At 35.8% G+C, this 26,557-nt stretch overlaps 1 protein-coding gene across 7 annotated transcripts; it reads right to left on the bottom strand.

The window, feature by feature from the left end:
* Positions 1-5,682: 5,682 nt before the first annotated feature.
* On the bottom strand, positions 5,683-20,444 carry LOC126692827 (uncharacterized). 7 transcript variants are annotated; one of them, XR_007645100.1, is made up of 4 exons: positions 13,632-14,819; positions 8,385-8,546; positions 6,250-7,913; positions 5,683-5,971 (listed from the first exon to the last, which is right to left on the bottom strand). XR_007645100.1 is itself a non-coding variant. In XM_050388599.1 (4 exons), the coding sequence occupies exon 4, from the start codon at positions 7,292-7,294 to the stop codon at positions 6,413-6,415; it is 882 nt and encodes a 293-aa protein (XP_050244556.1). In that variant the 5' UTR covers positions 7,295-7,913; positions 8,385-8,546; positions 12,416-12,496; positions 20,002-20,444; the 3' UTR covers positions 5,683-6,412. The 7 variants fall into 7 exon arrangements, 6 of the variants coding, with proteins under 6 accessions (XP_050244556.1, XP_050244555.1, XP_050244554.1 ...); XM_050388599.1 differs by lacking the exon at positions 13,632-14,819 and adding exons at positions 12,416-12,496; positions 20,002-20,444 and having other exon boundaries at positions 5,683-7,913; XM_050388598.1 differs by lacking the exon at positions 13,632-14,819 and adding exons at positions 12,435-12,496; positions 20,002-20,444 and having other exon boundaries at positions 5,683-7,913.
* Positions 20,445-26,557: the final 6,113 nt, after the last annotated feature.

Raw genomic sequence — 26,557 nt, 5'->3', positions numbered from 1 at the left:
TTTGTCAAGTTTTATGAAGCCCTTAAATAGGCTCCTAAGAGCATCCACAGCAGCGGAGCTAAATATTTAGCTATTTAGCTCCACCAAAAATTATTTTATCTATTTTACCTATACACATGTTGCAGCAGTGGATCTATTTTAGCTTTCAACATGATAAAATAATATAAACATCACAATAAAATATTATAACCACTACAATAAAATAATATATCCCACTACCCAAAAAAACCAACCACAACCACCTCTACCATCAGTTACAGCCACCACCACCACCACCACCAGTCCATAGCAGAGGGAAAAAAAAAAAAAAAAAAAAACCCCCAAATCTCCAATCTTTTTCCTTAGCCATGGCCATAACCATAGCCACAACCACCACCAGTCCATAGCAGGGGAAAAAAAAAAAAAAACCCAAATCTCCAATCTTTTTCCTTAGCTACGGCCACAACCACCACCACCAGTTCATAGCAGGAAAAAAAAAAAAAAAAAACCCAAATCTCCAATCCTTTTCCTCAGCCACGGCCACAACCACTACCACCACCAACAATCCATAGCAGGGGGAAAAAAAAAAAACCCAAATCTCCAATCTTTTTCCTCAGCCACGGCCACAACCTCCACCACCGCCAGTCCATAGCAGGGGAAAAAAAAAAAACCCAAATCTCCAATTTTTTTCCTCAGCCATGGCCACAACCACCACCACCACCAGTCCACAGCAGGAAACAAAAAATAAAAATAAAAAAAACCCAAATATCCAATCTTTTTCCTCAGCCACAGCCACAACCACCACCACCAGTCCACAACAAAGAAAGAAAAAAGAAAACCCACCACGAGCAAGCACTCCGATCACATCGGCGAGCTGGGTCAACAGAAGTGGTGGATCGGTGGCTTGGGAGACCGGAGTGAGAGAGTGAGCTTGAGAGAGATGTCCAGAGATGAGAGAGAGACATTATTTTAATCAACCGGTTGATTATTTTTTTATTTTTGCTCTCATGAACAGTGCATATCTATTTTTAGATGTGCACTGTAGCAGTAGAGCTAAAAAAAAATAGATTTAGCTCCACTACTGGAGCATGTTTTTTGTGACTAGGGAGCTAAAATATACCAATATACCTATATAGCACCACTGCTATGAGTACTCTAAGTCTATACAAGTTTTTCAACAATTATTCAATCAATAAATTTTAGAATTTTTGTCTCTTTATTTTTTTGTGGATTCTAGATCCTTTCTTCTTGTGGATTCAATGACCCTTGTGAATTCAAGGAACCCTCGTGAATTTGAGATTATTTTCAGAGGCAAATATGTTCTGTTTCTTGTTTTCTGAAAGTAGACATGTTCTGTATTTTTACTCTTCTGCATCTCACATCAAAGTCATAAGAGCCTATTCCCTGTTGTTAATGAAAAATAGTTTTTGATCAGTTCGTTTATTATAAACTCATAAATTTATGTGTTTAATTCATCCATTAACTTTGTTGTAGTTCCCCTCCACAAAAAAAAAATTATTTTGGTTAGTATTGGAATAAATTTATTTAATTAGTATTTAAATATAAAAAGTCACACTAAAATTTATTGCCTCCTTAAACTATATTGAGTTGGTTATGTGTAGTTAGACATCCATTTATCATATTGTTAAAATCTATCAATCACGTTCATTGTCACTCATTTGTATATCTTTTTTAGTAAATTGATGGTAATTTTTCCATTTTCATCTATTAATAATACTCATCTTTTTTAAAGAAAAGAATTCTAAAAAAAATAAAAAATAAAATCTTTAAAGAATAAATAGAGAAAGATTGTAGTGTATTTTTTTTAATAAACGTTAGATTTATATAGAGTTTTAATAAATTATTTTATAAATAAATAAAAAGAAAAAATGATTAATTTTATTGACAATTTTTTCAATTTCCTATAAAATATTTTTTTAAATTATTGATTATGACTAAGGATATAATACATTCATCAGACTCATTTACATAAAAGAAGAATTAGAAACACGTGCAAGACAAAGATTCTAATACTTTATCTAAGTTTTGTACTGGATCTTGAAGTACTAAAAGTCCCAACTGATACCATGCAGAATTAAAGAACTGGAAGAACGCACGGGCGTTGATTATAGATAAAGTACACCAAGAGGTTACCGTTAAGGCAACACCAATCTATGCTGCTTACAGCAAACCCAAATTTCTTGTTTTCTTCTTCGGACATGCTCTTCATCAATCTTTCCGTATTGCTGTTATCAAACCTGCTTCGCAATAGTTAGTTAGATAAGTATATGCTCAACAATCTTACTATCTTTCTTTTTCTTTTCTTTTTTTCTTTTTTTTTTTTACATGATATGTGCTCTTTGATATTCTTTTTAAAAATGTGTTTATTTGACTTTAATTAATGTCATGTAAAAGTCACAGTGCGATATCATTAGTCATTAATGCTAACTTAAATACTTCCACCATAGAATGTGTATGGCTCGTATATGTTAGCTAGGTACTTCGCTTGTTATTCTGATTTTCTGCAGATAGTTTCGAGTTTCTGAGACGATTTCCCTTTCGAAGGGGGTATAGCTGTCAACTCACTACGCCAAATAGCATCTCCCCATAGGTGATCAGTGGAGAATTCTTCCATGGATATGATCTAAATAGCTCCATAGATGGAACTTTGCTTGGCCTATCCTTTGAGATGAATTGTAGTGTTTATAAAGCAGTTTCGCCAGGTCATGGAAAACTAGTGGATTTACAACAGATGAAGCAATCTGGCACACATCGATGTCCAGGCTATGGCTGCCAGGGTTGCATTAAAAACCATGCATGTTACATGAATTAAATTGAGCAACCAGGGTTGCAAGCAGTTAACTTATGTCAAGGGAGCAACTTGTTAACTTGATACATGAATTAAATTGAACTCGTAAATAATTTTCTTCAAACATCTCCCTTGACCTCTTTTCCATGACTAAAATGAACCAGGCAGACTAGGCAAAACTGTTAAGAATATAAAATGTGAGAAAGACTAAATAGTCTGTATATTGATGTGTGTATAATAATGTACAATAGAGAGTCTTATATAGGCTAGATATGTGTGCAGTACAAGTAAAATGAGTAAACTACAAGTACAGTATACTGGGCTAAGCCCAATGGGCTAAACTAGTCTAAGCTATACACTAACATCCCCCCTCAAACTCGAGGTGGCAAGGAGGAAGCCAACTGGAGTTTGGATATAAGATCTCGAATACGACCAGGCGGGTGAGTCTTGGTAAAGATATCAGCAGGCTGGTCAGCAGAGGAGATGGAGAATAACTTAAGATTTCCTTTCTTAAGATGCTGGCGAGTGATGTGGTAGTCGATCTCAATATGCTTAGTGCGTTCATGGAAGACATCATTATTAGCAATGTAGATAGCACTACGATTGTCACAATAAAGAAGAGTGGCAGTGGGCTGTGGAGCATCCATGTCAGCCAAGAGCCAGCGAAGCCAAACAAGCTCACAAGTGGTGTCGGCAAGGGCACGATACTCAGCCTCAGTACTGGAACGGGAAACCACATCCTACTTCTTGTTGTGCCACGAGACCAAAGAAGTACCTAACAGGAAACAGAAACCTGTGATAGAGCATCGATCAGTCGGATCACCTGCCCAGTCAGCATCTGAATAAGCATGAAGCTCGAGAGAAGATCGAGAGGAGTAATGCAGACCATGATAAAGTGTGCCTTTTGACATATCGGAGAATCCGAAGAACAGCAGCATAGTGGACAGAACGAGGTGCATCCATGAACTTACTAACCATACCCACGACATGTGAAATATCCGGACGAGTAACAGTGAGATAAATCAAACTGCCAACCAACTGACGATAGCGAGTAGCATCGGATATAGGTTCACCGTCCAAGGGTGTGAGCTTTGCATTGTATTCCAAAGGAGTGGAAACAGTTTTGTTATCAGTGACACCGGCTTTGGAGAGAAGATCAGAAGCATATTTAGCTTGGGAAAGATAGTATCCATCAGAGGATGAGGTAACCTCAAGCCCAAGAAAATAGCTGAGAGTGTCCAGATCTTTCATCTCAAAATGCTGACTAAGGAAGTTATGAAGAGAGCGAATACCTGCAGAATCATCTCCAGTAATAATCATATCATCAACATAAAGAAGAATAAAAGTGATACCAGCAGAGGATCTTCGAACAAAGAGAGCAGTGTCATGAGGACTCGAAGTGAAACCCTGCTGAGCAACAACTGAGTTAAACTTTTCAAACCAAGCTCGAGAAGCCTGCTTGAGGCCATAAAGAGCACGGCGAAGGTGGCAAACTTGATTGCCTGAGTGTGGATAGCCAGGGGGTGGTTGCATGTACACTTCTTCATGGAGGTCTCCATTGAGGAAAGCATTCTTCATATCCATTTGATAAAGAGGCCAACGGCGAACAGCAACCACAGCAATGAGACATCTAACAGATGTAAGACGAGCAACAGGAGCAAATGTTTCCTCATAGTCAATACCATACTCCTGAGTAAAGCCCTTGGTAACTAGGTGAGCCTTGTATCGTTCAACAGATCCATTAGCCTTGGTCTTGATCTTATAAACCCACCTACAGCCTACTACAGACTGACCAGGAGGCAAATCAACCATATCCCAAGTGTGATTCTTATGAAGGGCATCTAGTTCTTCATTCATAGCTTGCTGCCAGAGATGGTTAGTATGAGCCTCACGATAGGTGTGAGGTTCATAGAGAGTGGCAAGAGCAAAAGTGCAATGATAATCAGTGAGATAAGGGAGAGGAATGCTTACCCGAGTGGAACGACGAAGTTCAGGACCAATAGGAGACTCAGGAGAGGGTGGTGCCACAGGATCCAAGACAGGCGGGTCATATGCCGGAGACAGAACCGGAGATAAGTCGTCTGGAGAGGCAGTCGATGCTGAAGAATCCTCCACAAGTTCAGGATAGAGAGGGAGGAAAAGATCAGTAAAAATGGGAGACTCTAAGGAAGAAGATGTAGGAAACTGCTGAAGACTCGTGAAAGGACGATGTTCCCAAAACTCAACATGACGGGAGACACGAAGGTGATGAGAAATGGGATCATAGCAGCGAAACCCTTTTTGAGACACACCATAACCAAGAGAACAACAGAGACGAGTACGAGGTTGGAGCTTTGTTCGTTCATGAGGAGGAAGAGAGACAAAGCAAGCACAACCAAAAACCCGAAGAGAGGAGTAGTCAGGAGTTTGACCATAGAGAAGCTCAAATGGTGATTTGTTGTGTGTAGTTGGTGAAGGAATACGATTAATGGTGTGCACAGCAGTGAGTGCGGCCTCACCCCAAAAGCGCTCAGGAAGAGAGGCAGAAATGAGAAGGGTGTGGACAATATCAAGAATGTGACGATGTTTTCGTTCTGCACGACCATTTTGTTGAGAGGTGTAAGGACAAGACCGCTGAGGAAGAGTACCATGTCTGTCTAAAAAGGATAGGAAAGATTTATCATTATATTCTTGAGCATTATCTGATCGAAAGACTTTAACGGTGTGATTGAACTGTGTTTCAATCATTTTATGAAATGTTTGGTAAATAGACACAAGTTCAGACATATGGTGAAGCAGATAAATCCAAGTATACTGAGAAAAATCATCCACAAATATGACAAAATATTTAGATCCCCCCTCAATGGGAACAGGTGCAGGACCCCAAATATCAGAATGTATAAGATCAAAAGGGGTAGAAGAAAAGGAGTCACTTTTATTAAAGGGCAATTTTGTTTGTTTGCCAAAATGATAGGAAGTACAATCAAATTTTTGAAACTAAACTGAACCTAAATGACCTTGAGAAGCTAATAATTGAAGACGAGATAAGGATGGATGACCAAGACGAGCATGCCATAGATCAGGTAAGGAGGTGGCAGTGGTAGCAACTGCAGAAACAACTTGTGAAGGAATCTTCAAGTCATGAGCCTCAAACATGCGACCAACCTTACGGCCTGTCCCAAGCACTTGACCCGTCCGGGGATCCTGCACATCCACACCATGATTAGTAAATAGAAGATCTACGCCTAATTCACAAAGTTGACCAACAGAAAGCAAATTGAGGGATAACTTTGGAATATGAAAAGTGTCACTAAGGGATAAACAAGGAGAAGAGATTGTTCCTTTATGACTAACAGGCATAGGAGTTCCATCAGCAGTGTAAATGGTGATTGGATGTTCTAAGGGTGCCTTATCAGAAAATTGGGATTCATCAGGAGTCATATGGTTACAACATGCAGTATCAAAAAACCAAGGTTGTTTACCTAAGGTGACAGAAAGGGCAGTGGAAGTGCGGGATAAAACCTGTTGAACAACTGCCTCAATATCAGCCGTAGTAAGTGAGGAAGCCAAAGATGGACCTGTAGGAACCGATGGATCTGAAGGACATACAGTAGCTGCTTGAGGAAGAGAAGCTTTATTCTGCTCTTACACAAATTTTTGTAGTTTACGACAAACAGAGATGTCATGGCCTTTGGCACGACAAAACTTGCAGTGAGTACCTTTGGAAGACTGAGAGGTGGGACGCCCGGAGTTTATTCGTGGAGGAGCAGTGAATGCAACAATGGGAGGCTGTGGTGAGGGTGTAGCCAATACATGATCAGATGGTGTCATGTGATAAGTAGGCCGACAATTCTCCTCAGAAATGAGCTCATTTACTGCAGCATCAAGAGAAGGAGTAGGAGACCGGCTAAGTAGAGAAGCCCTAGTAGGCTCAAAATCCTCACGTAAACCCATCATGAAGTGCATAAATCTACGGCGATCCCGATATTTGACAAAGAGCTCAATGTCCTTAGAACACACTAGTGGAGGATCTGTAGCAGAGAGTTGTTCCCACATAGTAGAAGTCTGAGAATAAAAATCAGAAATAAACTGACCTGTCTCTTGGCGCATTTGATAAAGTTTTAATTCAATGTGAAACTCCAAGCTTGAATCATTAGTGCAGTTATAACGATCGGCCAAAAATTTCCAAGCAGCCTCAGCAGTTTCAAGACGAGGAAGAAGATTATGAATGGAGGGAATAGAGGTATTGATAAACCAAGATAAGATCTTACTCTGAATACTCTCCCATTCCTCTAGACATTCTTCATAATCATCTGTTGTAACAACAGTCTTGGAAGACTCTTCAGCAGCTGTGGCTTTGGACTTAGGGTCTGGTACTGGCTTAGGAATTGAACCAGTCACATATCTCCACAGTTTACGACCCTTGAGAAAGACAATCATATTCTGAGACCATGAATGATAGCTAGTAGGACCATCCAACATGACGGTGATAGGACGTATGATATCTCGTTCACTTTGTTGAGCCATAATGAAGAAAATGACCAAAAAGTGAGATTTAGATACCTCAAATGCATAAACGGAGCCCAAAATCAGAATCTACGCGAAAAACTGAGCAAGATGGGTCCTGTTGAAAAATTTTGACTTGGTCAACGGTCAAATCAAAGTCAATGGTCAACGGTCTGGTCTGGTCAAGGCAACGGATGACGTGTGCTGACGTGGCAGTGTGACGTCACACTAGGGCTGATGTGGCAGTTCATGAACGAAGCTGGCGCGTGTGAGCGCGTGTGACGCGTGGAGGATGTCCGGTCTGGCGCGTGGGGCGCGTGAGTGAGAGTGATGGCGCGTGACGGCACGTGGCAGCGCGTGGAGCGCGTGTTCGTGAGGCAGAAACTTCAGACGGCGCGTGGAGGTGCGTATGAAGTGGTTTCTGGCCGTTCTTGGTTGGGTTTTGCTCGGGATTGTCTGTTCTGTCACTCAATGCCTTTGCTTTGACAGTTGGATGAGCAGAACAATGAGATCCGAGAGTTGCTGGGACTGTGGGCGTGACGGCGGTGACTCGCTTCTGACAATGGCTACTGGATGAAGGCGAGGGCAGCGGAAGAACGCCGGAGATGTCCACAGGAACCAGAAAATCAGAGGAATGGCTCTGATACCATGTTAAGAATATAAAGTGTGAGAAAGACTGAATAGTCTGTATATTGATGTGCGTATAATGATGTACAATAGAGAGCCTTATATAGGCTAGATATGTGTGCAGTACAAGTAAAAAGAGTAAACTACAAGTACAGTATACTGGGCTAAGCCCAATGGGCTAAACTAGTCTAAGCTATACACTAACAAAAACCACAACCAAATTCATCTTTAATAGTTTAGTAATACAACTATTTACATTCCCCCCTACCCCCCCCCCCCCCCCCCCAAAAAAAGATACAAATATTTATATACTACATCAAGAACTCCATTTGGGCCAAACTAAAGAACTTGTGAGCTGCCCTTTTCCACAGTACATTACTATAGGATCAATTATCCGGTGAGAGAGAGTAGAGATATGATCAGTTCTGCTTGTATCAGTGCCTTTGTAATCTACTGGTTAATACAAATTCTGAATAAGAAATACCTATTTCCTTCTATCCATCCAGGGAAGGGCTCTTTGCAAGTGCTCTCAATAACACTAGGTCGAATAATGTCAACCGGTATATATTTCTCCTCTCAATTTGTCGATCATCATTTCTCCCATAGCCTTTGTGAACGCGTATCTTGCCATCCGTATCTTTTGGCCCTGATAAAATAATACAAATCAAGTATTAATTTTGGACTAAAATTAATCAATAAGCAGTCTAATGAGACAATAAATTTCTCAACTTTTTCACAATCGTTGAAGTAATAGCTTGTGATTGATGTTTAATAAAAGTGATGTCATTGATAGTCTCAAGTGATATCTTATTAGTCATAATGTACCACCTCCACTAACGTCTTGAACCAAATATTCTTGGACTCGAAAGTTCAATTATGGGTGAGAAAAGTATTAGGCAACCCGCATCACTTATTCAAAATATAGTACCTTATTTTTATTTAATCACAGCGTTCACATTTTTAAAAAAAAAATATTAGATGCTTGGCATTTGATTTTTGAAAGAGTTTTTGTACAAGCATTACATATACATACATGTGAATATCTTATTTACATATTTATATAACATGTGAATATTATTACAAAGAATATTTACAAGCATATATGTGAATATATACATAAATAGTATGTGAAAACATATAACTAGCATGTGAATATATACTACTTTACAACATAATAGAAAAAGAAATGGAGAGGAAAGATGTCACCTTATGCACTTTAAAGCAATAAGCCAATTTATTCTCTAATTTTCATTCTCATGTATAAACACAACAAACCAAAATGGTTAGTGTAAGGGGGAGGGGATATGTTACCTTGACCATATGCCATTAATTCAATTGAAATGAATCATGGATACATAGCAACCTCCTTAAAAATTGTACTATTAAAAGGAAATTGATTGAAAACAAAAGATAGAAAACACCATTTATTTAAATTTGAAAAATGAGTATTTTCCTTTGGAAAGCCTCATTACTCTTTGGGAAAATACTCATTTTTAAAACTAAGGCTCTAAACTTTTGGGATAAGAGTTTTGAAAAAATGCTTCTCTCTTGAATTTTTATGGAAAGGGCTTTTTTTTTCTTTTTTTTCTTTTTTTCTTTTTTTAAATAGGAAAACATGAGGAGAGAGCAATTTATATCAAGAAAAAGAGGTTTCTATGCATTTTAAACCAAATTCAAGATTATCATCAAGGTCATTAAAAGATAGAGTTTTATTTTAATAAAATGGTTTACAGGTTTTAGTAAAAAAAAAATGATAGTTTTGGAAGTGAAAAACCATAAGTTTTGTTCATCTTTTAAAGAAAAAAGTTATATTTTAACTTCTTAAGACTTAGCTTGAAAAAAAAGTTTGAAAATAGCATTTTTGAAGATTTAAAAATGCCCGCGTTTGAAGGATAAACTTAAAAAGTTTGCATTTTTTTTTTTACATAAAACGTCTTATTTTGAAAAGGGATGAGCCTTTTTTTTTTAATCTTTTCAACAACACATTTTTCAAAAGGTTTACTTAAATTAATCAAGTTTCTCATTGTATGGTGGTTTAAGGTTTATGGTGCTAGTTGGTAGGTTTCGGTTAACTCAACTGGTAAAATTTTTAATGGTTGAATAAGAGATTTGGGGTTCAATTCTCACCTACACTAAAAACTGATTCATGTTTTCATTTGATGGTAAAATGCTATCATCAAAAGCGAACACCATAAGTTGAAATTCTCTAAAAAAATAAAAATAAAGTTCATGATGCTAGTTATAAAGCTAGCACCTTTGAACCTTTGCACCCATGAGAAGCTAACAAAGGGTATAAATAAAACTTAATATAAAGGCATAATCAAAGACTTAAAGCAATAAAGGAATATAAAGATATAAATTAAAGGTAGGACATAAATTTAAAGGCATAGAGGAATAAAAATTTTCCTTTTGTAAACATTTATACTTGTGAGAAATCAAATATAGTGGTTGTCACGCCCCAAACCTAAAAGAGTTCAAAGCATGAGAAATCAAACCTTCAAGTGAAATTGTAGGGGATATTTTTTTCTTTTTTCATATGATAAAATAAATAAACATATTGATCTCTCCACAATAAAAGTCAGAGCTCTATAACATACATACAAACAATACGAACTACAAATCATGTGCCTCCAAGAATGCTTGAAACAGTATAGCACAAAGCTTTTTCGAAATATCTCAACATGAAACTACATAAGTATAATTTCTCAAAATATTCCAACATGAAAGTAAATAATGTATATACTTTAAGTAATAATAAAACACCATTCCAAAACTAGAAAATCCAACCCAGGGCCACATGATAATGCCATCACAAAGACGGAACTCATCTGCCATCACAAAAACAGAACTCATAGCCGACACACGGACAAAACCAGCCTGAACTAAATAATAATTACTGAAAGCTCGAAAATGTGTTAAAAACACAAGAGCTGTTTAGACTCCCAAATTAAATATTACGACTTGATTGATTTTACTCTAACTTATACAAAGTGCGGAAAAAAGTAAATGCGAGCGGATAAACAAACAAACTATTCTAACCCATAATCTTTATAGCATAGCAGTAAAATGAAAGGTAAAAGAGTAAGGAAGAGGAATGCAAACACAAGATAACACGTCGATGTGTTATCGAAGAGGAAATCGAAGTACTCGGCGTAAACCTCTCCACTACCCTCCAAGCGGTAATTGATCCACTAGATAATCAGTTGGGATACACGAATAGCAAAAGACCCTTCAAGCCTAGTCTACCCAATGCACCTAAGCCCTCCAAACTCCTACTCCAACAAAGTTTCTCGGAACCATGTCTTGTCTAGCTCTCCGGATCCCGCAATACACCCAATTGCATCCGCCAAAGCCTGACTTTTTCCAATGCTTCCCAGTAGCACAAAAACCTCACTTGACACTCTAAAAGGATGTGATAAGTGTTTGGGCTATCAACCTCTCAATGGTATGGAAATGGAGAGGTAAGAGTTGAGGAAAATTTACAAGTAATTGTGTAGAGAATTGTGGGTATAACAATCTCTAACTCTCAATGTTTGTGGCTAGGGTTTTCTCTCAGAAGCACTCCTAAACATCTGTGGGTAATGGCAGTATATATAGTGTGGGTACAGATAGTGTGTATCGGAAATGATAATCTGGCAAAATAGAATGTTTCGCGGGTGTCTCGTGGGAAGGCCTTACCAACGAAACACTCGCAAAAACCAGCTGTCTCCATCCTATCTTGACTCTTCGCATTCCAGTCATGTGTAGGGCACATACATCACTTCGTGGGAAGCTTACTCGCGAGCTACCCACGAAAATAGTTTTAGTCTTCAATTAGGCTTCAGTCTTCACACTCTCTTTCTCTCACACATAACCCTTACAAATAAAAACCCACATGAACTACAAGGTACATAAGATTGAACATAATTACAATTAAATTCGGCATGGAATAAAAGCCAACAAAAACATAGTTGTAAATTACAACTTTACAATTACAAAGACGGGTGCTAAAATTCCAATGTCACACATACTATAGTATCTAGCTAGGTAATCACCAGGTAATTACACATCACAGCATAAAGGTAAAACATAAATAGCTCAAAGTTTACATGAAATCAAAACACAGTTAATTTCCAAGTAGTTTCACAAAACTTTTAATATCAAAAAATATCACAAGGTTCTCAAAGCCTTCAAACTCATTCCTTGTCAAGAAGATTTTGTATCAACTTTTCCAATTATCAAAGCACCTTTAACCTTTGCAAATAATGCAATAAATCCATAAAATCCATTCTCAAGAATTTAATCAAAGATGCAAGTCTTTTCCATGCTAACAAACCATGCATTTCCCCATATGTAATAAGAAATATAATGCACTTTCAATGCTTCATGCGTTTTACATAAATGATTAACAATGATAGTGCACACAGTACGTTTTAGGAAAACCATGAATAATATTCCAAAATGGGTTTAACCATAAAATACTTTAGTACAATAATGATTTTTTTTTTTTTTAAATCTCATTAAGAAGCCATTTACCTTGGAAGTCCAAATTTACCTTAACTGGGCATTGCATTCAACCAATCAAGTTACTAGGTCCATCACCAAGTACCTTGGAACCTAGAAACACAAGTGTCAAGCCTATTAATAACAAGGCCTACTAAAAATTACACTATCAAATTTGCCTCCATAAATAAGAAAGGATCCCCTTAAAATCAAACCTGATGCCCTAAAGCCTAGCTTGACTGTCCCAAGACAAGTACCCCAACCTAAATGGGAACCAAATAAGCATACAAGAAACTCATAGAGCTATGACACAACCAAAGCCTTTAATTTCCCTACTGCAAACAATGTGCATTTACCAACTTGATACAAAGCATGTCACTACCAAACCATGATAAAATTTTCCAAAGTAAAACACTTGTCAAAGAAAGCACATATGAACTTACAAGCTAAACCACACAACAAAAGCTTGGAGTAATTCCTTAAAGTCTCAACATTCTAATCATACTTTCCGATTAAATTTGCAACAAGTCAGCCCTTTTTATTAAATTTGTTTGGTCCACTTAGTGCTGTCCAAAAAGCTTGAAATTAAATAGGGAGAAGCCCTTATATGTCTAGTTTGTACCATCAAAAATTCGGCTCAGAATAATTTTTCTATAATTTATAAAACATCACGTAGTGCAGCTTATTGAAATCTGTTAGGGACAGATTTAGAGTCCCAAAAAAAATTTAATTACTATAATTTTAATACTATGCCAAAAGCTTCGAGACTTGATTAACCTTAAAGTTACATGTGTTAGCACATATTAAAAACTAGGAATGCAACCAATAACCTCATATAACAATCATCACGACACAAGCGAGAAATTCAATCCCACAACTCAAATAGGCAATTTATCAAACACTTGGCATGCAACAAGCATAATGTTCATATCAATTGAACAATTTCATAGTCAATACCATCAACTTTCACATATGTCAAAATCTTTCCAAAATGCCAAGAATTCAATCAATCCCAATCCTCAACATAAATCAAAAACCCATATGATTTCTCAAGAAACCCAACTCACATGGTTACCAAACAAAACATCCAATTCAACTCATTAAATTAAAAGCCTCCAAATAAAGTCTTAAATGTCCCAACAACTCAATAAAACAACTCCAAAACAAAATTCATAAAATCAAAGAGCAATAAAAACAAAATAGGATAAATACCCATGACCTTAAAAGGGTGGGTCTTGGAGATTTTTACCTTAGATTCTTGTTGGGAAAGGGCACAAATAATGGAGAGTACATGGTGGCTAAAGGGATGATCTAGTGGTGGCTGTTCATGAGAGATGAAAAGGGAGAGAGATTTAGAAGAAAGGAAGGGATAGGTTGGCATCACAATAAAAACGAGAGAGGGAGAGAGAGATACGAACGTGAAAATGAGGAAGAAAAAAGGGGGGGGGGGGGGAGTGACTTAAGTTAAAAATCTTAATTATCAATTTGCCAAAAAAACATCTTGTGAGTAAATTACCCATTAGCCCCTAAAGCTTCTTCCAAATCACACTTAATTACTGGGGCGTTATAGTGTTGCACAAGGACAAGCCTCCACAGGGGAGAGGATCACCATCAGTTTAGAAATCTGCAGTTTCCTCCCATTTTAAAATGGATGAGGGACAAATGGAAATAAAGTGATATAACGGATAGAAAAAAAACCCAACAATTTATCATTTCTCACTTACCTTTCCCTTTACCATCTCTGGACTACCCCTACCTTCACCACATCCACCGTTCAACCCAAGACCACCATTGCCTTCACCACCTAGACAAGGCCTCACAAATCCCTTGCCACCATTAAAAGCCACAGATTTGCGCCATCGTGCAATCCAAGCCTCCCTCTAGACTTGTGAGTTTTCTTTAGTCCCTTCACAAAACCAATGCCACAAATTTCTTCATTGGACTCCGATATGCAAAACCCAAAAATCCGGTCTCCATCTTCGACCTCACACGCCGCCACGCACGTCATAAAAGTTTTGGCTGTTGATCCACGCACTACACGCGCCTCCTAAGATTCACCGTCGACTGGTGATGATTTGAGAAACCAATGCCTTAGATCTCTTCATTGGCCTCCGATATGCAAAACCCAAGACTTCGACCTCCATCGTCGGCATCACACGCCTCCAAGCGCGGTATGCACTTTGATCGTTAATCCACACGCCGTCGCCGTTGACTATGGCTCCTAATCCGACAAGTCACTGCCTTTTTCCTGCTCCGATTCTGATGAATGTAGCCTAAAGGTTTGCTTTGCTTCTATTTTTTAAAAAACAAATTGCTTATTTTCCGGCCGTTAGATCATTTTATTTCCACGTGTCACTCATCCATTTTAAAATTGGAGAAAACTACATATTTCTAAACTAGAGGTGATCCTCTCCCCTTCCACACACCATATTGATTTAGGGTATAGACTTAGACCAGGAAGACCCACCTTAATTAAATTCTTACATCCATAATAAATAAATAAAAATGGTGGTCCACAAGAACTGGCCTTCACTCACTATATATGAAATAATGATTCACAAGATGCAAGGTTGGTTTTTCCTTTAGATCCATGAGATGTAGTATGTCTATGTATTAAAGAAGGTTAAAACTTTCACACATAGCATATACCCATATCAAATATAAAGGAAAACACAAACTTTAAACAAGAAAATAAATGCAATAATTTAAAAGAAAATGAATTTAAATGACTTGAAAAATAAATGACATATATTTAAAGTGCATAAATTAAATGACATAATGTAAAGAGCATAAGTAGGTGGGCATTAATATTGTGGGTGGGCATTAACCAGCCCAGAATAATGTTACGTCGTTGCCCCGAGACTTAGGGGCCAATAGATAGTAAAGAAAGGCCCAAACAAGTCCATAACATGAATAATCATGTTAAGGAGAGTCCTTCCATCTGCACTATCCCTCTCGAGGAGAGATAGTTGTGCCAAGGAGAACTAGTCGGGGTGCTTGGCTGAGGAGATATAATGCATTGCGAAAGTCTACCATCTGAGCACGGGCCTTAAGAGGGGGTCCTACTTATGGTGTGTACCTATCACCACCTCATTAACCTTCTAGAAACTCCTCTATTCTTTCCTTTCTCAGTTTTTGGTTTTTTCCCTCTATACAATTCTGTTTTTTGTGTTGTTGTTTAGAGGTCTTCCAGAGCTCTAGTTTCTTCAAACTTGACATTGCTGGAAAGGTCTAGATATCTAACATCCATAGGTTTTAACCTCATACAATTGCTGAGATATTGAGCTAAAAAGGGAAGTGATGTAGTGCAAAAAATTATGTAGCACTTTTCTTGAAAAATTAATTCTTCCTACTCCATAGGAGATATTGTTTAGCCCTTTTTTTTTGTAGAGTATATAATCCATCATACATTAATGTGGTCTAGGTTATTTGCACCCATTATGGCTGGATTTGTATAATTTATTGCACGAGAAAGCCCCCAAAAAGCATTTTTACAAAAAAATAAAGAAATAGTATTTTTAATTAGAATTTTGATGTTTTATTAAATTTCATCCATTTAAATTTTGATTTTGGCCCAATAAATATCATTTTGAAGGAAATCTTATGATATTTAGGATGGAAAAAAAAAATTATCTCAATCAAACGGTCATATTTTTGGTCAACATTTTAACTAGTCCCAATTAGGGTTAGTCAACGTTGATCAATTTTGGCTAAAAATACTAATTTTGGAATTTGAACTCTTGGAGCATTAAAATGATTTATCTAACGTCCAATAGGGATAAATAGACTTTTTCCGTGTAATTTCTTATTTAAAAACATAATTTTTACTTTTTAAAACTTAAATCAAAATCTTGAGTACGTTTATTGAAACTGGACAAAATACAGTATTAACAAAAAGATTTTTCAAATGCTTTGTTACTAATTCATTTCATTACAATTCTATATAACATTGCTTCACTACATCTATTTATAGAAGGACTAGATCGGTTTCAAGCTTCAGCAATACTATGGAAAACAAACTCTAAAATGTGCTTAATTTCTCATTGAATGACACCCAGCCATTTGAGTTGTAAGTTTCACGTTGCTTCCATTCATTTTGGTGGCACATATAGACTGAATTGCCTCTTTCTTTGACAACTAGAGAGCCATTTGATAATTGCTAATTACTTTTCAACATTTTTAGGGTGCGTTATGGCTATTTTACTACAAACAATTTGGCAGCATAATATTCTTGAAAAACAATAAATTTGGTCTTTTGAGAGACTTATAGTTGTCTCTTGTATATTTTACGATTTCTAAGTCTTGTTAATGGGTCTTATTAGTTGTTTTTTGATTATTTGGTCAAGCGTTTTACTCTAATTAAATGTTTTGGTCTTGAAAATGTAAGTTGTCATTCTTCATGCTAGAACTTATATTAAACCAACTTGGAACGTTCCAAGTTGGTTTATAGAAATCAGACAGAATGTCGAGTATCATTTTCAGACTTTGGCTTGTGAGAAGAAGGAATTTCTTCTTCCAAGTTGGTTTAATATAAGTTCTAGCTCATGTGTGAATAGAAATCAGACAGAATGTCCAGTATCATTTTCAGACTTTGGCTTGTGAGAAGAAGAAATTTCTTCTTGTTAAAAACTAGTCCCTCTGTGGATTTTGATAGGGGATGAGTTTTCTTTCGCTGTATTTTTTAGGTAAATTCCTTAGAGTAGTGAGTGTTATATTCCCTAAAAAAAAATTCTGGTATTTCATATCCCATCCACTTTTTGATTGAACAATGTGTCTCCAACAAACCAAAGCATGCAAACCAATCTCTAAATACTCTTGCTGCACAAGTACCGTATGGCACACAATCTCTAAATACAAGTGGAGTTTGGATTCCTAAAGGCAACAAGGCTTTAAGCCTAAATTTAATTACGTAGACCATATTCAAGCCTCACCAACTCAACAAATAGTTACTCCGATTAAAATTCCATTAAATTAAGTGGCAACTGGCAATTACTAATTAATAATTATTCCAGCTAAAATTCTACTAAAATTCTATTAATTCTACTAATTAATAGGTACTCTTGAACTTACTGCACAAGTGCCGTACGGCACACAATCTTTGAATCCAAGGGGAGTTTGGATTCCTTATACGGCAAAAAGGCTTAATCAAATGGACCTTATTCATGCCACACCGACCCGTTATAATTATTCCGGCTAAAATTTTAGGGTGAAAATACTCTTTTGGTTTCTATATTTTGGGCCAATTCTCATTTTAGTTCCTACACTACAAAAAAAAGGTTCTATGGCTACGTTTTTAAAACGCGGCTATATGTCAAAAAAACGTGGCTATAGCCTATAGCCACGTTTTTTAAGGCCGCGCTTTCTAATGTGGCCTAAAACCTGTGACTATAGGACTGACGGCCCTATGGTCGCACTTTTCAACCGCGGCCCAAGACCAGGTCCTATGGCCGCACTTTTCAACAGTCAGCTATTTTGAACCAAGTAGAGAACTAAGAAGAACATAAGTTACTTCATATAAAGAAAACCTTGAATTTTCCAAAATTGAATGCTATGATCAAAATATACAGCAGCTAGAGACGCTCTTAAAAACAAGATTAGTGAAGTTAGACAGCTTTTCAGCACTACCAAATGCGATCTTATATAGCTTCTATACTTTCAATAGTTTTCTAAGAAATGATAGTGGCTTGGACCAAAAAAATTAAGGATGAATATATGAGAGTGAAGCATTGCATCTTTCAAAAAGCTTCCTAAATTTGTTTAATATGTTACAATTAGGCTATGCGTTTATATGTACGTTCCTAAACAACTTAGCAAACTCTAAGCAATGTTGAGATAACAAAGAATATATCCCCTTCTTTAGAGTCAAAGCCACAGTGTCAACAACATGAATAAGCCCAAAAAAACGTTTTTTCACAAAGCCTTCTGCATCAACATATCTAAAAACCACAACCATTTGCTCTTTCATGGACTCATCACGAGCTTCATCAACCATTATGCAAAACTTTGCATCACCAATTTCTTCCCGAATGACCTTCTTCACTTTGACTGAGAAAACATGTAGAATTTCCTTTTGAATCCTAGGTGATGTGTAGGTTGCATTTTTGGGAGCTTTTTCTATTATTTGAGCAACCTTCTCATTCCAAAAAGTCACAATACCCAATGATTCTAAAAAGTTCCCACGATTTAATGAACTAAAACTTTCATCTCGACCTCTAAAAGCTATAGCTTGAAAGGCAAGATATCGGACAATAAAAACTGTGGCCTTTAGTTGCAACCGATTATTTGCAATTTCTTCAGTAGTGAAATGATGAACTACCCTTTGTAAATGCTACTATTGGTTCATCAAATCCTTACACATTTGCTCGGTAACTCTATGAGCTGAGTTAGGATCTTTTCCTATATGACATTGAAAATAACAATCTTTACCCCCCAACCTTTCTCCAATTTCTAAATCCACCAACAATGAATGTATTTTGTCCCACAACCCCATTTGAATTATGAAAGACAAAGCATGGTAGACAATAAGCTGCATCTGTCGTAGGAGAATATTCAAGCCATGTTGAATAATTTTCAAACCAAGAAGCTTGAAAGCTACGATTGTGCTTTCCACTTTTTTTGAATGTATTTAGAGGAGGTTGGGGCAGACCTTTTATAATGTAAGCCTGTCGAATTTCATCATGTTGATTAACATGATATTCCAATATTTGTTTGCGTGTTCTGGGATCATAATCCAAAGAATCAAGGTTAATTCTTTGAAATTGTGTTTGAGAGATTGGAACATCAACATTTTCTGGAATTGGAACATCAACATTTTCTAGAATTGGAACATCCACATTTTTAGAATTGGAATAGCAACATTAGTTTTTGGCAATTCCATGTTGACTTCGGAAGAATTTGAAGTTGAACCTTTTTTTTTTTTTTGAGAAAATCAAGCATTGTAGTTGATTTTTTCATGATCTACAAATAAAATAAAAATCATATAAGAATCACCGTTATTTTCTTAAATTTATGTGACAATTTTCTATATTATATGATTTTTTTTTTCTTTTTGTCTTTGGTCTGCCTTTATTTATGTCTTTGTGTTTGGTTAGTCTGCCTTTCTTTATGTCTTTGTGTCTTTGTGTTGTCTCCATCTTTCTAATTCTGACTCACTAACCCAATGAATCCCACTACCGACACTGCTAACAAAAACTTTTCTTAACTTTACCTTTTTTTTTTTTCTGTCACTTGTCCGTTGCCCAACTCCACTTGTCCCTATTATGCCCAACTACCAATCAACAAAGAAAAAACAATCTCTACAAACTCTACTCTCTCTCTCTCTCTCTATCTCTCTTATCTATATAATGCAAGAGAGAGAGTCACAAACACAGAGTGACAGTCACAAAGCCAAAAAGCCCCCACCCCACCCCACCCCCAAAAAAAAAAAAAAAAAACCACAGGCAGCACAGATTCAATTCACAATCACCAACATCAGTTCAGTTCATCACTCATCAGTAAAAACTAAAAACACAAAGATGAAACAACACAAGTCCACAAGCACAAACACAGTTTCTATGAATGAATCTCAGATTCTCAGATCACAAGCACAGATTCTCAGTTTTTGTGATAAGAGTAAATACCTGTGAGTGTGATGGGTCTCCGTGGGTGGCGGCGGCGGCAAGTGGGTCTCGCGTGGCAACGTGGGTTTCACCGGCGTGGGTATTGGACTGGGTAGCTAGCAAGATGATTCGATGAAGATGGGTCAGGTCTTCGGTCTCGCAAGTGTCACGGGCCACGGCGTCAGTCACGGCGACACAGCTCTCTATCGTTCATGATTTTTGGGAGGGGGCCGAAGCTAAAAACTAGGGGGGCCCAAGCCCCTTTTTTTTTGGGGGGGGGGGGGGGGGGGGGGGGTGGGCCGAGCCCCCTTAGCCCTCTACCATTCAAATTGAGAGTATTTTTTTTTAGCTCTTAGGCAAAGGCTCTCTCTTTCTCTACCAGATGGATGGGATGATATGAGATATCTCAATGTGTATATAATTAGATCCCACTCTCTAGTCACAACCACCATGCACAAGGAGTGAATGTTGGACTATTGAAAAGGGTTGAAAAGACAGATCATGATAAAAGAAAACAATCTATCTACATGCCAGTCGCGATGCGGCAGGTCACGATAGTCATACCCAAACAACCATTCAAATTCCACGTCACTCTCGAGCTGGTAGATCACAAGAGCAGCTTCGACCATAGTTTGACCAAGCTAAAGTACTTTCTGCCAAATACAATTTTGCCCAAAAAACACATTATATTGAGAGAAAAAAAAATACATAAAGCTTTGTAATTAAGCCAATAAAAATATAGACTTAACAGTTCATCATTCCTGTCTTCTGAAATTAAAACTTCTTTTCAATGTTGTGATGAAAACAAATAAAAGCTCATTTTGTTGTCAACGGTTTAAGTCACTAAGAACATTAGTATTGCATGTGATAGTAGTCAAAGTTTGTGTATTATATTTCTGGTGGAATATTCATGTGTGTTTGTAACTGTGAACAGAATAGTTCTACTATTAGCACCTGTTTTTATTCATGGGTATGAAGCCAAAGAATCATAGAACTCTTGTTAGCCACAGACAAGAGTTGGGTTTTTGATGTGCAATAACTTTCTTTTTTGATAAAGATAAAGTTGATGTGCAATAACTTGAGAATCTAAAAGTCATTACTACTCATTTGTATTTGATGCGTTTTCTATTTATCTTACTTCAATAAAGCACCTAATACGGTTTTTTTTTTTTTTTTTAATAACAGCTGTGTGGCTTGTGTGCTCGGCTTCTTTTCATGGTTTCGTAACCATGAACATACCAAAATAAAAGGAGAAACAAACTGCAGAGATGCAAGTAACAGGGCAGAACAGTTAGTTTCGTGATTTGAGAATTGAAAAGAGATGTTTATCTATATGTTGGGCTCCATGAGTGCTATTCTCCTGACTATTTTTTGACATTTGGATGCTTTGAACTTTTTAGCTGCTGCGAATTGAACTGAGTTTACATTAATTAGTTGCTCGTGGTATCCTCTCTGTGTGATGATGTAAATTTCTTTGTTGATTTTATTTTGATGCATAAGTACTACACAGCTGCTTGTTATAACTTTTTAAGTTATTGGTGGTTTGTATGAGTTCTCTTGCGTAATTGATTTCCAAGAATGACACCGTTAGTTGGCAGCCCAATAAAATTTCCTGCAAACAAGTCCAGTGTCTTAAAACAGCCCAAATAATCATTTAAGAATCAAAGAAAAAGGGCTGGGTTGGAATGGTTTTAGAAAACAACATCGGCCTTGTAAAAGGGGACTAAGAAGTGGGCTTGGTTCCAAACCCACAGCTAGTCAAATAAGCCTATGTTGGGACCCACAGGTTCCAGGTATTGGAGGACCTTTGCCTTAAACTTTCATGTATAAGTAATTGCAAAAGATTTTTTTTTTTTTTTTAAATCTTTTCATCATTATATAATTGGTATTAAAACTCAAAAAAAAAAAAAAAAAAAAAAAAAAAAAAAAAAAGATGGAGCCATCAATTGACGTTCCATTACAAAATGAGTAAAGTGTTACAACAAAATAAATAATAATTCTATTTCAAGAGATCCATCTTATAAAATAAAAAAGAAAAGAAAAGAGATTCATCATTTTGCACCTCTTAATTTGTTATGAATAAATCATTGTAAAATCTGGAGGTTTCGTGGGTATTTCAATAATTTTTTTAGTTTTAGTGGTATTTTGGTCATTTTGGAGATTTAGGAGGTTTTGCGGTGAATTTTAGGTTTTAGGGGTATTTTTGGTAATTTCTTATGCTTAAAGGTATTTTTGGCTATTTTAGAGGTTTTAGGTATATTTTCATTATATTTATTCATAGATTATTGGGTAATTGGGTGGATTGAGTTCTACTAATTGATTAAATGGGGAATAAATGGGTAAATAGGTGTTTATATACTCAACCCTAGAGATGTGCATGGGTCGGGTTGGGTCGGGTTGAGGAGATTTTTTGACCCAGCCCACCATGGTGGGTCAAAAAAAATTCAACCCAACCCAACCCATCACATAAGTCCAACCCAACTCACATGGGTTGGGTTGAGTCGGGTTGAACCCATGGGTTTGACAAATTTTTTAATTATTATTATTAAATTGAGTAGAAAAAAAATATAAATATTAATATATTAAAAAAATCTAAAGATTAATATTAATGTAACTCCTTAAAGGCAAACAACACTAATGACTAAACAACAATAGTAATTTATTAGGATTTGTGTCAACTAATTGGCTTTTATATAGGATAGGAAGAACTAGTTATTTAAAAAAATTTATTAATTATATAATATTATATATATATATATATATATATATATATATTAAACTAATATTAGTAGGAGGAACTGAGGAAATGCTGCTCTACAGCTGGTTTTTTTTTTAATTATTAAATATATAATATATATTTAAATATATATATATATATATATATATAAAAAAGTGCGCTACAATTGATTTTTTTTTTAAAATTATTAAATATAAAATATATTTTAAATATATATTAAATATGGGTGGGTCGGGTTGGGTTTGACGGATTTGTAATTTTATGACCCAAAACCCAACCCGACCTGCTATAAAATTTTTTTTTTGTAACCCAACCCAACCCACCAAGCCTTAAAAACCGGCCCAACCCGCCGGGTCGGATCGGATTGGGTCGGGTTTGGCGGGTCGATGGGTTTTCTACACACCCCTACTCAACCCATTTATGACTCACTCAAATCCACCCAATTGCCACCCTAGTTTGAGGCAAATTGGGTGGAATAATAAGTATGGGTCAAATTTGCAAGTTCCATGAACAACTTTATGCATGGCAAAATGTGAAGCTAGCCTAGCCCAAAAATACCTAATTAGTAGAAGTAAAACTCTTTGTTTAGATTTACATTCTTGTACTAGTAAAGTAAGATTTACACCCAATTGCCACCCTAGTTTGAGGCAAATTGGGTGGAATAATAAGTGTGGGTCAAATTTGCAAGTTGCATGAACAACTTTATGAATGGCAAAATGTGAAGCTAGCCTAGCCCAAAAATACCTAATTAGTAGAAGTAAAACTCTTTGTTTAGATTTACATTCTTATACTAGTAAAGTAAGATTTACATTGTAGACTAAACAAATGTGTATAATGTACTATTCATTTTACTAGTACAATGTAAACCTAAAATTACCTTAGCCTAAGGGAAATATCTATAAGAATTTAGAGAAAGAATTTTGCATCAAATATTACCATGTAAACGGTATCAAAATCTAATAAGTGAGAGACATGTGTACAAAAATAACTATCCACTAACAAATGAAATGTGCAGTAAATAGTTATTTTTATACATTTGTCTCTCCCTTGTTGAATTTTGATACTGGTATTATTTAATTCAAAGTACTTCTTCAAGAATTTGAGATCAACCATGCTTATTGAACACCAAACCTCTAATTTTAACTTCAAAGAGCTATGTGGGCCTACAAAATCAGTAGTAGACTTTAAACCAAGTCCAGCCCATAGCCCGGAAAGAAAAATCCCTTCTCTTTTTGCCTAGTTTTGTTTTCTGAGCTAAAAAGATAGGAAACCCAAACCCATTCAGAAACGGAAAAAGAAAAATTCTCTTCTCATTCGGCCAACTTTTGTTAGAATAGTGTGTAACCCTTTTTATATACATGGTTACATTTAAAAATAATAACAATTTTATATATATAAAAAAGAGGATTCTCCTATTTGAACTAGACTTTTTATGTGGTTCAAAAATACTCTCATTAATGAAGGGTAACTTCCCTTAGAAATAAAGTCATAAATGTCAAATAACAAATTTCATTTTGAATTAAAAAAAAAAAAAAAAAATCCTAAAATTTAGAATTTTTTTTTTCCTTCATCTTATTTTTCCTACCCAAACTTTTTTTTTTTTTTTTGAGAAAGTCCCAAACTTTTCTTTATATCACACATTCAAAAAAGAAATAATAGTTACTACTTACCTCTAAAGTTTATCCTTTTTATTTGTTTAAAAAATAAAAAGATATATTTCCAAATTATAATAGATACAAATTATTAACCTTTACCCAAAAAATAGAAAAGTCTCTGAGCACGCACAACGCGTGTGCTTAGAGGCTAGTATGTGTGTGTGTATATATATATATATATATATATGAGTTCAAATTACACCTGGTGTAACTTCACAAAAGTTACACCTCTTTTTAATAGTAGATCTTCATTTACATCTAATGGTGAAAAACAAGCAAACGTTACGTCATCAATATTCTGTCTAAAAATTAATGAGTTATTTGCCCGCACATTAGTTCCTCTAACTACAACGTTCTCTCTCATATTTTATCCCTGTAAACCTTCCGGTTTAGAAACCTTATAGATGTGGTGGCAATGCCAATGAGCAATTTTTTACTACAGTAGAACATGAGTGATTTCTTTATCTCACTTCAACCCCAATCTAGCTCTTCCTCACAATCATCTTTCTACTGAAGAGATAAGATTTAAACCGGAGAAAACATAAAAGAAATTATGAGCCCAATTCAAGAAAGATAGCCTCCTCCTTTCGTCATCAGTCATTCTTTGTTATTGTTAGTTAAAATGTATTAGATGCTTCTAAGAATCTTGCAGTGACCCACCACTTCAATGTTCTCTTTATATTAATATTCTCCTCTACCAGTCCACCTAAATAAATTTCCCTCCCCTCTTTTTTTTCTCCATTTCTATTTCTTTTCTTACATCCTTTGTCAAAACCCAAAACCATATATGTCCATTTTCATTTTGATCTTCTAGTTCCAGATCTAATCTTCATTTTTTTTTTTTGTATTGTATTGGTAGCGCCATGGGTAGCTTGCTGGTTAGATTTCAAATCCACCAAACTAAGAAAAAGAAAATGAACAGACTAAATAAAAACTAAAATTAACAGTGTCCAAAATTTCAAAACTCAATATTTTCTAACCCTGCTCGCTTCTTTGACTATACACGAATTTTAACTTGAAAATTGAAGGGATTTATACCATCGAATCGGTATGGGAGGAGAGGGGAAAATGATTAATTACCGTGAGGCATTAAGGGCCTATTTGGTTGTGTTGTTTAAACAACACAACACATATTTCCACGACACTTTTTCAACACACGTATTTTTACAACACTTAAACAATATTACTAAAACAACATTACCAAACAGGCCCTAAATGTGAGAAATTTGAGTAAAAGTAGCTAATTTGGAAAATTAATACTCTACATTAATGATATGAGAGGGTGTTTTTCTCACCCTTAGATTTAGTAAGAATCTACGGTGTGTGTGTGTGTGTGATTTAGAATTTAATTAGATCTAAATTATTCGATTTTTACACCCAATAATTTACTTGCTACAAAAATTTAAAAATTAGATGGGATACATGGCATAAAATTTAACCCCAATTAAAATTCAATTTAGAATATTATTGAATTTAGACTCTTTGACTTTTGCACCTAATAATTCACTTGACACACAAACTTAAAAATTAGATGAGACACGTGGTGCAAAATTAGACTTCAATTTAGAATTTAATTGGATTCTCTCTTGGCTATATGTATATATAAAAGTTGAAATTAAACTTGGTGTAAGAATTACAACTTGCACATTTTTTAAGCCATGAAACTTTAAAATATGTAATGGTTTCTCATTTTATATATACTAACATGTAATCCGTGCTAACGCACGGAAACAGTCAACAATAGTGATGATAAGGTGATATTACCTAGGTAAGTGAAATAATCATCTTGGCTTCTATAATGGCTGTTATTATGCCTTGCACCCAAATTTAAAAAAAAAAAATTAAAATGACACTCAACTCAAGATTAAACTACTATTAAAACTAATTTGAATAATATTCTTTCAACTATATTTATATTAGTTTCGTTGATAAAATTCATTGAGAAAAAGAAAGGCAATTAGCACTGTGTTTGCAGGTTAGAGTGTTGAAATATTTATATTAGTTTCATTGATAGGATTCATTGAGAAAAAGAAAGGTAATTAGCACTGTGTTTGTAGGTTGGAGAGAGAGAGAGAGAGAGAGAGAATGTTGTTATAACATTGTTTGTGTTTAAGGAACAAGTTGGACAGTTTTGAAATATTTTAAACCTAGTTGGCATTAGCCCAAACCTCAAGTAGGTTAGTGA

The sequence above is a fragment of the Quercus robur genome, chromosome 7, assembly GCF_932294415.1.
Source record: "Quercus robur chromosome 7, dhQueRobu3.1, whole genome shotgun sequence".
Classification (NCBI taxonomy): Eukaryota; Viridiplantae; Streptophyta; class Magnoliopsida; order Fagales; family Fagaceae; genus Quercus; species Quercus robur.
This window is presented reverse-complemented; position numbering and strand designations above follow the sequence as displayed.

What these genes read in the sequence shown, in the direction of transcription:
- LOC126692827 (XM_050388599.1), bottom strand. Translation starts at nt 7,294, where the DNA reads ATGGCTCAACAAAGTGAACGAGATATCATACGTCCTATCACCGTCATG.